The sequence below is a fragment of the Phodopus roborovskii genome, unplaced genomic scaffold, assembly GCF_943737965.1.
Source record: "Phodopus roborovskii unplaced genomic scaffold, PHOROB, whole genome shotgun sequence".
Classification (NCBI taxonomy): domain Eukaryota; kingdom Metazoa; phylum Chordata; class Mammalia; order Rodentia; family Cricetidae; genus Phodopus; species Phodopus roborovskii.
Window position 1 is genome coordinate 5705372 of NW_026126602.1, and position 14092 is coordinate 5719463.

At 45.3% G+C, this 14092-nt stretch overlaps 1 protein-coding gene across 1 annotated transcript in view; it reads right to left on the reverse strand.

The window, feature by feature from the left end:
• The window catches only part of Gad2 (glutamate decarboxylase 2), a 58924-nt gene extending 48717 nt beyond the window's left edge, over positions 1 to 10207 (reverse strand). Inside the window, exons 1-6 of the mRNA XM_051205730.1 lie at positions 10029 to 10207; positions 9271 to 9330; positions 8947 to 9096; positions 7762 to 7995; positions 3356 to 3446; positions 2780 to 2892 (exon numbers count right to left, since the gene is read on the reverse strand). Of these exons, the coding sequence (XP_051061687.1) occupies positions 2780 to 2892; positions 3356 to 3446; positions 7762 to 7995; positions 8947 to 9096; positions 9271 to 9330; positions 10029 to 10104 (724 nt within the window). The 5' untranslated portion in view covers positions 10105 to 10207. The remainder of the gene's footprint in view (positions 1 to 2779; positions 2893 to 3355; positions 3447 to 7761; positions 7996 to 8946; positions 9097 to 9270; positions 9331 to 10028) is intronic.
• Between the last annotated feature and the right edge of the window lie 3885 nt (positions 10208 to 14092).

Consider the following 14092-nt stretch of genomic DNA (forward strand, 5'->3'; position numbering starts at 1 on the left):
CTGCCTCACTCCAAGGAAGAAACTCTTGGAACTATTTCATGATGGTTTGATTAGTTTTTTCTTCTTGTGACTGAGGAGCAGGCAGGCTCTGCCAAGTTGAAGGGCCTATGCATGACTATGATCTTTGCCTTGTGAGTCCTTGGGCTCTGATACAAACAGGCCACTTGGTACAAAGCAGCCACCAACCAGACCCTGGCATCCCCACAGTCCAAATTCAGGCTATTACTACCTTGTTGGACCCTAGAGATGCAAGACAGCAGGAAATAGGTCAAGTATGTTCAGGTCAGATGCCCAGTTGAAAGACAGACACTGTATGATGCTGGACTCAAAACAAAGCTTCTGAGGACATTTAATTCTAGCTTAGGATTTTTCAGTCTTAGCACTGGCTGACATTTTGAGTTATAGAATTTCTTAAAGGCGGGTTGTCTTAGGTAATGTAGGGTCTTTACCCCTCTTCATGGCTTCCATTTGCAAGCAGCACTTTCTTTCAAAAAACCACGACAACTCAAAATATGCACAGACATTCCCAATGGTTCTTTTGGAAGGGCAAAATTGGCTCCCTAGTTGAGAACTGAAGTTCTTGTTATATTTCCCAGCCTGAGCGTGGGGTGAGGGGAGAAAAGAAAGGGGGAATGTATACAAAGAAAGTGCTCTTCAAGTACAATGGAGAGGCTTCCAGCCCTGACCTCCTGCTCCTCATTTTGCACCTCTGTCATTCTCCAGCTAAAGGATTTGCAACCCTGAGGATGAAAAGACTGTGTAACACCACATGTGGATGAGGATGGATGCCTGAATCCTACAACCTCTAATGACTATGTCAGGAAAAAAATCTGTGACTAAGCCTCGGTCCTTATTCTTTATAGCCGGTCAAAGAGTAGAGGGTTCTTTGATTTTCAAGTGTAGAATTCTGTACATCACATATACAGAATTGTAGGAGTCATAATGGAATTTCCAGGAAGCACCAAATCTCTGGGTGCTAGTGGTGGAGATGAACAGATGTGAACAATAGTCAAAACAAGCTGAGCAATTTGTCCAAGTCAAAGACCCAACTCTAAGATTTAGTCCTACTCACATCCCTTGAATCATTCAACTCTTTAGCCCAGGAACAAAGGTAGGTAAAACATCTACAAGCAAATAAGAAGGCTATGAGCTATCATTCTTCTTGTAGGATGATGAGGAAAAACAGGTCCTCTTTGCTTTCTGTTGCTGCCACCTGTGACTTTGGAATATTTATATTACAGTGTAACACTACATCTATGGCTTTTACACCAAGGTGAGAACATAGGAGTGTTTGGGCTTAAAGGAAGAAACTCCATAGTCTCTACCTGAATTTGCCACCATCCACTATCTGGGACATGCAGGTGCCAAGACAAGCTAGATAATTAGGCATGTCCTCTATTTAGACAAGCCAAAATTTCATAGTCAACAGATTTCTACTTCTGTGAGCCTTTAAAATAGAAACCAGGTTTTTCTTGGTGTATCTCAGACAATCACCCTTATAAGAGAATGAGTAAAGTAGAAATGATTAACATCATAACCCTTGTAACCCTACCTAGATCTCCATGAAAATATGTTTTATGCAGAATTTGAGGCCACAAAGACCATACTACAAACTTGGCATCAAAGGAGACTAAGTACTAAATTGCCTAGAAAATGAAGGAATCTGTCACAACTAGTGTTCAATGGCTTTTTTTTTTTTTTTAGGATAATTTTCTGTCCCATTTAACTAACACTTTCCTCTTTAGCATCTGAGAAAACATGCTATGTAGTTAAAAACATAAAATAACAGTTGAGAGATAGTTAGGCAAACATATGTAAGTTTTGTTCTCAAGGCCACTGTTGCTTGGTTATTGTTTCATCTTCACACATCTTCTTTCTTCTCTCACCTGCCTTTTGCAGGTTTGCTTAAGAGGGATCAGAATCCAGCCATGCTATGCCTGACAAGTGAAGGTGTTGCTCTGGCCTCTCTTGTTTAGCCCACCCATCAGAGCATACTGAAGATTGGCTTTCTCTTACTGATTAGGTTCCACTCTGACCCTGGGCTTCTTCTGCATGGGTCAGCGACTTTCTCCATTGCCCTCCTTCTCTTTCATAGATGAATCAAATCAAGGTCACAGTCATGAGCTAAGGGCACAACATTCTGTTTCGGGTTGACTCTATGATCTGGGAGAGGTGTAAATAATGGAGCCTAGGATGTGATGGCTTATATAGAAGGCAAAATGGAAAAGAGTGGATGCCATGATAAAAGAAGGGAGGAAAATATCTCAAAGGGATCACTACTCTCTTTTAGCTCTAAAAAGTCATCTCCCCATGCATTGATTGCCCTCCTTGAAATTAGTCTAAATCCACTTCCCTGCTCACTATTCCAGAGACTAGAGAAGGGAATGAGCTCTACTGAGGAGATACACTTCGGTATACAATATCACACACTTAGCGCCATATTAAACGACTCTTTCCCATTTCACTAATTCTGGTAAATGCAGCAAGGCTGAATTTTCTTATTAGCAATCGTTATTCTTTTGTCCAGCAATATCCATACATCTTATATGTAGGGTTATGGTAGAAGAATGAGGTGTATATCATGTCTGATTGTACTCTCTTGAGCACAAACAACTTTTAAACTTTAGTAAGCTTGAAGTTATGTTCAGTGGACTCAGTCACATTCATTAATTTTGGTAAGTACACAGCCTAGGTACCTTATCATAAACACAAAATAGATGTTAAGTTTATAACATGGCGTATCAGAAGAACAAAACAGAGAAAAATAAAATATATATACCAGGAGAAAATATTCCATCTCCAGAGCCCCCTGGCCAGCCAATGATCTCTCTCATTTTCTTTAGTGTGACATATTCTAACAGCACAAATACAGGAGCAATCTCATAGGTGAACCTGAAATGTATAAATGACCATATTTTATGTATGCAGCTCAAATAAGTTATTCATCATTACAATATCACAGAATTTCTCTGTTCTTTAAAACTTACATTCATAGATGTAAGGATTATAACATTAAATATAAAATTATCTATAAAAGGTTTTTCAAAATGTTGCTCATTTTCTGTTGCCTTAAAGTCAAGATCTTCAATTATTGGCATAATGTGCAAGGGTAGTTTGTCATATTGAATACAGAACATGACATAGTGGGACTATGTAAAATTGCAACATTGGGCTCTATTCTCTTTCACATAAAATTATTTTAAATCAAAATTTTAAAAAGTCTCTTTGTATTTTAATATTTTGAAGTTTGATAAAAACAAAGACATGTAAAGGCATTAAAAAAATTAAGCCAGGCTGAGAACACATAATGCAAAGAGATTTACACAAAAGAAATTTTGTGTAATCAGCTACTTACATGTTAGTGTTTGCTGTTGATGTCAGCCAGTCTGCTGCTAACCCAACCATATCCAATCCAGTAGACAGCTGATTAAAATATCGGGGATGTCCTGAATAAAATGGAATTAGGATTGCAACCAGTGAAAATAAATATCTCCCAAACAATTTTTTTAATAGCTAAAGGATCTTGAAAGACACTTCAGTTACTAGAGATGCATATTCAGAAATCTAGTATGCAAATGTGCATCTGAGCACAAGACACATGATCACATGCACATATGTGCATACACACTCAAGCAACTCTTTTTCTCACCAGAGGCTACTTAGAGTTTAGTTTTCCAAGACATACTCTAAAGATCATCTCTCAAATAGGCCCTTTAAAAATAATATGTACTTTGCAATGTGGGACTAGATCACTTCCTACTATACTTCCAATATAATTGCAAACTAAAATGTTGTGGTATCCCAAATCATTCCTCTCATTTGCATTGATATTGCTAACAGTCCTTTTGTTGAGCTGTTTCAAGAATCAGTCATACCATGACATCCTTCAGGCATGCCAGCATTCATAATAATATCGGTGACAAATGACTGATGATTACAAAGACAGGGCAAAAATGAAAAACTAGGACACTCTGCCGAGTGCTTTGCCCTGGATTCAAAGGTGATGAGTGTCTAGAGATGGCCTAGACAAAGCTAATTCTTGACAGTTTTTCCCTGCTTGAGTTGTGATTATGATCAACAAAGCCCTGTCCTAGTTGCGATTTAAAGCAGAGCTGAACACAGACCTGTGAAAAAAATATAATCAATGGCTAGATTGACCCATTAAAGGGATTATCTAATCAGCTTCTAGATTTCTCTAAAATTCTGTAAATGGACTGACATTCATATACCCCCCTGAGGCTGTTATTTAAAATGTGCTTATAAATATCTCATCAGGAGCCTATTTTCCCATTTTGTCCCTTAGAAGCCTATCAATAAATCCATGTTTTGTTTAGCAACAGCAATTTGGGAAGGAGTAAAATGATGGAAGTAGCATCCGATTTAAAAAAAAAAAAAAAGTTATCTGTCACTTGCTGGACATCTGTTTGGTGCCTGTGATGTGAGTCTCACATCCCAAGTGTGGGCAAAACAAGATAAAGGACAGCACTGGAAAAAGCACATTGCTTATCTCTGGGACTAGAAGGCTTTCTTATCAGCTCTGGGCATGTGGCTAGAGAGTTTGACAATGGGAACAGATAGGCACTGGGAAGAATTGCATTTTAGAGGGACTGGTATTTGTGCAACTCTAGTTAATTCTTGTCATTACCTCTTTATGGCCTCAAATCATGCCTCCGCCCCCTTTTTCTCCTCTGTGAGCCCTTTGACTCTGACCTCATCAGTTTGCTCATTGACAAAAGGTATAAAGTCCCTCTGCTGCTGCAGGAAGCTGTTACAAGAAGCCACTCCCTACTCTCTGCCTCATTGACTCCCCATTTCATTGCAGCCCAAAGCTGACATCAGAGCCCTCCACGCTGCTGTCCCTAAATAATTTTTGAGTGAGGAAATCATTTGGATTTATAGCTTATAGGCATTTCTAGATGAATCTACCTATTGCCATACACTATCTAACTCTGTGGAAATTCTGGCACATTAACCTCTGCATAAAACCGAGAGGATATCTAAGGTGTGTGCAGGAGCTCTGGACATCAGCACTCCAGTCCACTATGCTTGAACAGATACTCTGGGTAAACTAAACACAAGTTTGATGCATCTGCTACCTTGTTTCCTTCACTCCATATAGTTTTTGACCTTGATCTGCATTTTTATCTGACTTTCTCTTGCATCGCAGCTTTCATTCATTGATCATGATGTGAAAGTAGGGAGGGAGGTAGTTTGACAGGTCAGAACTGCATGCCCTTTGGGGATCTGGCAAAAACATCCCCCCAATTACATTTGTTCTGCTCCTGTGGCCCCTACAAGCTGCCTCCAAGGAATCCCCACTGCATCCATCCAGGGCTGTCTTAGAGTGTAAGAGGCTGCCTCTGAATCTGATAGAGTTCCAGCAGTGCTGGGCATCCTACTGCCCTGGCCCATGTGATATGAGCACTCTGAGAGGGCTACACTCTGCTGCAAACACGGGAAGGCTCCTGTACAGATTAGCAAATGAGTCCCAATGGGTGTGCAAAAGCTAGTACCTGGCAAATGAGACCTGATGCTCACAGTCAGTTGGAGAGGAGCCAATAGTCCTCTAAAACTGCATTTTGTGAACTGACAACCTTCAGAAGGGTGCGGCTTTCTCCTACATTGGCTTTAGTTCTTTTTGTCTAAGGGTTCTCTTAAAAATTGAATACTACTTTAACATTACCCTAATTCTCAGTTAAAGGGAACAATACCCACAGATGCTATTCTGGAATCCTACCATTCATGGAAGTTTCTAGTTCTAACATATCTCTGTAGGTAATTTGAACAAGACACCCAGAGATACCTCATTCAAAAATGTTCCTCACTGCCCTTCAATCCTTTATAAAGTTGGAAGCCAAATGGAAATCAGGTTATCATCGACCAGGTGACATTCTATAAAATGATCTCCCAAGGATCATAAGAATACCAGATGGTGACAGAGAGGGTCACTGTTTTGAAAGACTATGTAGTACCAGTTGACAAACAGGACACTAACAGCATAATAAGCCATAAGATTGACAGTTGAAGATAAAAAGCTGCCTGCTGATGATTTTTTGAAGTGCTATTAAGGGATGTATGGATAGAAGACAAAATATGGCATGGATAATATTGAGATATTCATCTTAACCCATAAGATATTTATCTTGACTTTAAATAAAATGCACCACAGTAACATTTGACTAACAGTTTTCCATAAAAGATATAGCAAAAATCTAAGAATTTCATCGATCCATTTATTTCCTTTGATAGTAATAGAGCACTGATAGGTAGAAGTATTACTTCCATTGGCTGGCAATTCCCATTATCTTAACTCTAAATTGCATTACAAAGACCACCAGCTTTTAAGAATGAAGATGTAAAAAAAATTATGCATTCTTTTCTTTTTTTATTTGTGAGCAATATAAACAATAGCTAGCAATTTTCCATTAGCATATTTAAATGTCCAATGTGGGATATGGGCCAAGCAGAAAAGAGTTCAAAGCATTGCTTAAGTTTGTATGGATGGATACATGAAAAGCAAATGGAACACAGAGTATTGTTTCATGCTTGACATGTGTATCCCGTTGGTTTTTTTCAGGAGGACTAACTGATGATATCTAACAAACCTCCCAAAATTATAACCCTTAGAAATCAACAAGTTAAATTCATTTCTCCTCATATCTATTTCCAAGTCTACAGTCTTCCAAAGTGAACAATAATTACACAATAAAGCAATTTCCCAAGGCTTCTATACAAACCTTTCTCCTCTGATAAGAATGTTCAAGGGGGATGGGGGTGGGAAGGCTAAACTGTTTTTGTAGCAAATGTTCTTAAAATGTTAGTTACTTGTTGTGCTAATAAATCACCCACAAAATGGTAGCATAAAATATGGCGTTTGCATGACTAATGCTTCCTTAATATTTCACATTTATTAGTTGTTAGTAAACCTTTCTAATTCTACAAATCATTGCAGATCTTTCAGCCTTCCCTCCTCCACCTCAGAAAGGCATTCATATTTATCACTTTTAATCTGTGTCACTGTGTATCAAAATGATTAGAGACAATGTAGAAAAAAAAAAAAAAAAAAAAAAAAGGACACTCAGGAAGCTTGAGAGGCATTCAAATGGATGTTGCACCTGGAACTACAACATCATTTTATCCTGTTTTAAAGGATTCTATGAGAACCAGATATTCTTATCTACATATACAATCTTTGCAAAAGAGACAAATCCTTACATAATACGTCGGGACTGCTAAGCTAGTCTGTCTCGTGTGTGTGTGTGTGTGTGTGTGTGTGTGTGTGTGTGTGTGTGTGTTTCTTTCAAAACAGGAGAAAAGCTGGAATTCAAATCTAAAGTTTAGTCACTTGAAACAAGGCCACAATATTCTCCCTCCATCCTAAAGATTGTGTAAGGTGGTTAGTTGGGGCTCCCGAGTAGCAGCTCCATGCAAGGAAATTGCCACTGGATCTTTAGTCTTTACAGCTCTCCTTTCCATATTCCCTTTCTCCATTTTGGGTCACTTCTACTGGCCCCTGCTGACAAATGGCTGCTTCTACAACCTCTGGTTAATCCCCGTGCCGATCTTCAGATTTATACCACAATGGCGGCTCTGATATTATTAACAAGATGTTTTCGCATCACTCTGATGACGACTAATTTTAAACGAATGTAACTTTGCAATTTTGAAAATAACACGACCCAACAGAACAGAAACGATTTTATGGAAAAAAAAAAGAAATTTCAAAACAAAAAAGCTTTATTATTGCTGGTTGCACAATACCTGTTTTAATTGCATATTTTAAAGTTGTTTGGCAATGCGTCAAAATTTCCTCCAAATTTTGTGGTTGGTCTGCTAATTCCCAATTATACTCTTGAAGTAGCTCGTTGGGGTAGTGGAAATCAATCACTTTAGTTGATCTATCGAAACTTTTCACCACATACTGGAGCAAAATATTCATAACATCTTGCAGAAATGCCAGTGTGGGCCTCTCTCCATCACAGGCTGGCAGCAGGTCTGAAGAATGGAATGGAAAGGACGCTTTAGATTTTACTACGCAAAGACCCAAGCAATTACGGATCAGGCAATTTTTCTTTGAACTGAATTTATTAGCACTGTAATCGCAGTGCTCTGAAGGCTGAGGCAAGGGCATTCTCTGGGAGTTGGCGACCAGATCTGGTTTAAGGGCGAGAAGACCCCGTTTCAAACAAAACCCACAGCATCTGGAAACACAAGAAGACATAAATCTTTTTCCGGAATTAAATTTTGCATTTTTATTTGTAATATTGCGTGGTTTATTCTTTTTCAAAAAGAATGGTCCAGCTTGTCTATTTCACAGGTGTTTGTTTTAAATATTCTGAGTTAATAATTTTAAATGTCAGGATTCCACGTCCGGAATGTTTGGGAAATGCCTTCGGGCAAATCAGGAAAAGTGTATCATGCAAGTCAAGACATGGTCTCTGACTTCTGAAGGCTAGATGTTGCCTAAGTTGGCATGTGTGGATGAGTGTGAGCACTCTCTGCGTGCTGTTTGGGAGACTGGAAGTCGTATAAGCGGAGGTAAAATTTAGCGCACAGGGCTAGTAAATAGATTCATTCCTTTGTGAAATCACGGTTATAAATTATTCTGGATCCAAGCAAACATCTGAAAATCCCTGCAATTCCGAATTATCTAGGAGGATATCTGAAAACCTGCCCTACCCAGAGGCTGGGGCAGCACCGCCGAGAAGCCGACATTAGCTTGTGTCAGGGCCGCTGCCACCCCCAATCTTCAAGGCTGTGCTGGCACTGGGCGCTGTGGCCGCCCACTCGGGTTGGGGAAACGCCGGTTGGGGTCCAGCCCGCAGACCCCACGCCCTTCCAATTCAGTGGAAGATTCTCAGAGGGCCCGCCCCCACCATCCACTTGGCGCGGTGGGGTCAGGCGACTGCGGGGAGGAGCAAGGTCCTGGCCAGCCGGCACCTTTACCTGTTGCGTGCAGAAACGCGTAGTTGATATCCGCTTTGGGGCAGTTGCAGGGTTTTTGGTCGCAGGTGCAGGTGACCTTCCGGGTGGCGGCCCGTGGGGCCATGCTCCCGCCGCTCTCCGCTGGCTTGTCAGAGTCTCCATAGAGTAGAGCTGGACAAGGACAGGGAGCGCGCGTCCTGGGTCAGCCGGCGACAGTCTGGGCTCCCGCATCCCCGCCCATCCTCGAGACTGGGCCTACGCTGGCCGCGGACTAGGCGACATTGCTCCCGCCAACCGCTAGCCCCCGACCTTGCCCGCCCTTCTCCCCAGAGCGCCACCACTTACCGCACAGCTTGTTTCCGATGCCACCGGTGAACTTTTGAGCTACCTGGCACCAAGCTCTCGCTGCAATCGCCAGACAGAGGGGAGAGCGAAGCAGAAAGAGAACATAGGGGCGAGTGAAATTTAGTTCCAAGTGAACGAGGACTTTAAGTCGGGAGTGTGGGGATCCTGCGCCAACCTTGTGTGCGGCCTGGGGAGACTCTGCTTCCAGCAGGTGGGGGAGCCGGCGGAAACCTGACTCCAGGGCCAGCCCTGGCTTCACGGTGTCCCAGGAAGAAAACCACACCAAGGCTCGTCGCACTTGTTCGCCAGGTGCACAGGTTTCCAGACTCTTCTACTCCCAGTGGCGCCAGAGCTGCCTTTCCTAGACCCCAGGCTTGAGCCCTTGCTTGCCTTCCAGACCCTAAACTCTCTCTCCCTTTCCCATTTTGCCTTTCTTTGCCCCACTCCTTCGCTGCCCAGGGTCTAGAGGTCCAGAAGCAAAGCCCTGGTCCTTGAAGTCCGTCGACTTCTGCAGACGCTGAGGTCTTTCAGGGCTCTATATGCTTAGGGGAAGAGGCCGAGACACCCTGGGTCTCTTCCTAGGGGACAAAAGGCTGAGGAGGTTTGGGGTTCTCACAGTTAAGGACTAAACCCGGGCAGCAGGGCGAAGCGCCAGAGTAAGTTTCCTGTTGCAGCTGTCAAAGCTTTGGTTATCTGCGTAGTCCCGCAAACCCCAAGCCTCCCCCAAAGCTCTCCCGCTGCAGGTCCGATTGTCCTACCTGTACCAGGGTTCTCGGGATCCCCAGAGCCATCTTCAGATCCGAAGGACCAAAAGCCAGAGCCGGGAGAGGCCATGGGCTCTGCGAGACTGGCGCCGGTCGCCTCCGAAGTGGCTGCGGGAGAGCTGCCTTTGGCTCGACCCTGCACGCGCGCGCGTGCGTCTGTGAGTGAGTGTGTGTGTGTGGCGGGAGGAGGGCAACGCGCGGGGACTGGCGCGTCCGCGCGCGACGAAGGTGGGTGTCACACAGGGGCAGGAAACGTGCTGTCTGCGTGTGCCGGTGCTCGTGCGTGTGTTCCAGTCAGGGCGTAGGGACGCGGCTCTGCTGTTCGCCGAGGTTAAATGGGGAAGTCGCCAGGATCCTCGCAGTCTGGAGATTGGAAAGTGGACGGGGCCCAAGAGATTTTGAGGGAGAGGGAGCTCGGTAGGGAGGTGAGGGACTGACGGAGGCGAAATGGAGGGGCTGGATCGTGAGGTGCGAGGCTGTGCGTTCTAGCGCGAGTCAGCTGCGGGGGAGGGAGGGAGGCGTGCCGGCCCCGCGCTGACCCAGCCACAGGCACTCCTGGCGCTGTCCATGGTGCTACCGCAGCCCGCCGCGCGCTGCCCTTGGTGACCCAGAGACCTGGGAGACCTTGGCGAGACTGGAAGGGTGACCGAGACCGATTTTAGGAGTGCATCGATTGGCTCATTGTTTGAGGGCCGGCTCTGGCTGAGGCCGAGCAAAAGCAGTTCTCGTGCGGGCAGTTCTCGTGCGGGCATTTCTCTAAACCGGCGCCGAGGTCGCTGTGACCTCAAGAGCCCAGGCCACCTGGCCGCAGTCAGGCACAACTTCAGAGCATGGGGAAGGTACCTAGAGGGGGAGGGAGGTGGGCTGCCTACACGCCGACGGATTCATTTCATCTTCGTGGAAGAGCCTAACGTCTTCCTGCTGAGTTGAGCCAGCTTGGGGGGTGGGGGTGGGCACCGTTCCTGCGCAGTCATGCGCTGGGTACCAAGACCCATGGTCCAGATTTTGACTGACGGCTGAAGAGAAAGACTGCTGATTGAAGCAATTAAAATCCACGCTGGAGGCTATCACTGAGGATCTCGGGCTGGGAAAAATTAAATAAATAAATAAAACGACCAGAAACTTCTTGAAAAGGAGCGGGGAGAGCTAACACAGCCCACAGACTGATGGTTGATGGGGGAGGGGATCCAGTTACTAGGTGACCTTGACCCATAGAGGCGTGAAACAGCCTACTGCCTCCCATGCGTGACTCCAGGACGCGGGTGCGTAGGAGGGGTGTAGGAGGAGTACAGGGGGTTTCCAAGTAAGCAAATCAGACTTTCCAAATCCCAGGAGAAAAGGCATCTCCTCTTTTCCGGGAACTCAAACCAATGGCCCCTTCCCAAAAGGAACCCTTAAGGCCGGGGAGAGCCTAGGAACATAAAATCGACAACCCCCAGGGCCAGGGAGCAGTGGCTCTGCTTTTCCTAAAAGAGAAATGAAGCAATCCTTTTTGTTTTCTTTTCCCTAACGGCTCTTAAACAGGGGCGGCTCCTGGAGGGCTTGGGGCCCTCGGAGTTCGCTCCTGCCTACACTCTAACCATGGCTCCTCAGGCTCACAGGGAGCTCAAGAAAGACAGGCAGGGAAGTGTTGGTTTCACCCCTTTGCAATCGCCTTCTCTGCGTGTTCAGGGCTAATGTCAGCCCTTCCCATAGTCTCAGTAGCTCCTCGTTCCTTCTCTGAGTTTTTAAACGAAGCACCAATGCTGTTGCCAGAGCAGGGACCTAGAGCCTTCAGTCTTGGCGACCAGAATGACTTATTTTGTTAGAGATTTCGGGTGGCTGTGCAGACGCCCAAGCCTTGGGTCTCCAAGTGCACTCTCTCCACAAAGCTCCTTTTTCTCATATGCCCCAAGCCAGAACCCATGAAGTATCTAGCTAGTGATCGCCCACACCCGCTGAGGCCGCAGGATCCAGGGTGGCATCTGGCTCTGTTGGGTGCTGTCCGATGCGAGAAGCAAGCAGGGGCATGGTCAAGCAAGGCTGTAAACTTGACCCTAGGCCTCAGTTTGACCAGTCTTTAGGGCACTCCCAGTCACTTCATCTGGCAGAGTCAACAGCTCCTGGAATTCAGGGACCTTGGATCCAATGTCTGCTGGGCACTTGCTCCATCAAGCCTTGCTGATATGACTCACAGAGCCTGGTTCTTTGTTTAGATCCATACCAAATCCTGCAAATAATTTGCTTCAAGCCAGCTGGCTCCGGATGAAGCTTTTTTACTATGGATGAGTGGTCCGAAATAGAAAGGTTCATAAACACACACACACACACACACACACACACACACACACACACACACACACACACACGAACGCACCCACCTTCCCGAAAACAAAAAGAATCTCAATATTTGAATTTAATTTCTTCAAAAATAGTGACTTAAAGCGGCGCCGTTTAAACGCAATTAAAGCTCTCAGCCCTGCATGTTTTTAATTCAAATGGTGGTATTTACAATAAAAGAAATCCTTTTTTGCTATTCCCCACTTCAGATGCAGGTGGGACTAGGTTTGTCTTTTAAAAATCTATCCCTTCCTGGACAGCAATTTGCTTCGTAAATTTCTTTCATTTTCCCAAAGAGCCCATCTCCCCCTCTCCCCTTTTGCTCTGGTTGGCGACAACAAAAGAGCACAGGGAGGTAATAATTACAGCCATTAGTTGACAAAGGAGGCAGCCCAGACTGGGATGGGAAGGCTGCTACCCGGAGGAAGGCTTTCCAAGGCTTCTCTTCTACTGTGGGAGACCCGCACCACATCTGCACAGACCACAGGAAGGTGTCCCAGGACGACCCATTTCTTGCCTACAGTGCACCCAAAAAACCCGTGGCAGATTGGGCCAAAGAAGGGTACTTGGTACAAATTTTCCCCATGTCCTTTTGGTGCTTAAATGTTGAGAAACTGAGAAAGTATAGATGAAAAGAAAGGGGGATGAAAACAACTAAGACATTGCAATCTTCCACCAAGGTCTGGCTACTTCCCTTTCCTGTCTTAACCTGGAGTTCAGGGACCTGGGGTAGAGGTGTTTGTCGCCTCTTTACCCAGAAGTTAATATGCATTTGCAAATACTCTTGGGAGGACTCTAGTATTGGGGGCCACTGGAAGCTAGGACTGAATGATGGGTCTGCAGGCATAGAAGCAGGGTTCCTCCCTACAGCCAGCACCTGCTCCAGGTGGGGCGCTGGAGCCACAGGAAGCCTAGCCAGCACAGGGTACCCTATTCCCGCCTCCCGGAGCCCTGCCAGCCTGGTTTCTTGTGCCAGGTACAAGTCCTGACAATCGATTCATGGGTCGTCACTATTAGGATGACTCCTCTGTCCAGCCTGTTTGTCGGACTCCAAACCGGAGTGGAGCTAACTAGGGAAGGAACAGAGCGCAATTGGATTTGGGGCTTGGCCCCGTCACGGTAGGAGGCCTCTCCTCCGCCCGGACTCCATTTGTAAGATGTTCACCAGCTGCACAGCCTAGTCTGCGAGTTTTAGAGGCTAATTCTGTAGAGACCATGACAACTCCCGGACACGGACACAAATGTTATCAGCGCTGCCACCCAGTCCTCCCTGGAACCCTGCCTGCACCTTCTTTACCCACTCTGGGCGGTGTGGACCTGGAAGGTGTCTTACATGGATGGGTTAATCTGGAGCTTTTTTTGTTTGTTTGTTTCTTATTTTTGATAAGTCAAGTATTGAGGAAATTGCCTCCCACCCACTACCTTTTTGCCCACTTTTGTGTGGTCAGCTTCCAGTGAGGGGAGGGTACTTCAAATTTTCTCAGTAAGAGATCTTACCATTTGACAGTCCCCAATGCGAGGGCCAGTGGCAGTGAGGCTTGGCCGCCACCGAGAAGGCTATTTGAGCCAGAGCCAGTGTGGGACTGGAGGTCCCTCCGGAATTCTAAATACAGTTTAAGGTACACTGTGCTTGAGGGTAACTGGGGCTGGGAATTTGCTGCTGAAGACAGAAGTCATCTCAGTTTCTGCCACCAGCCTAGTAGCTGATTACCAGAGGCCCCCAAGGTACAAGGCAGAAA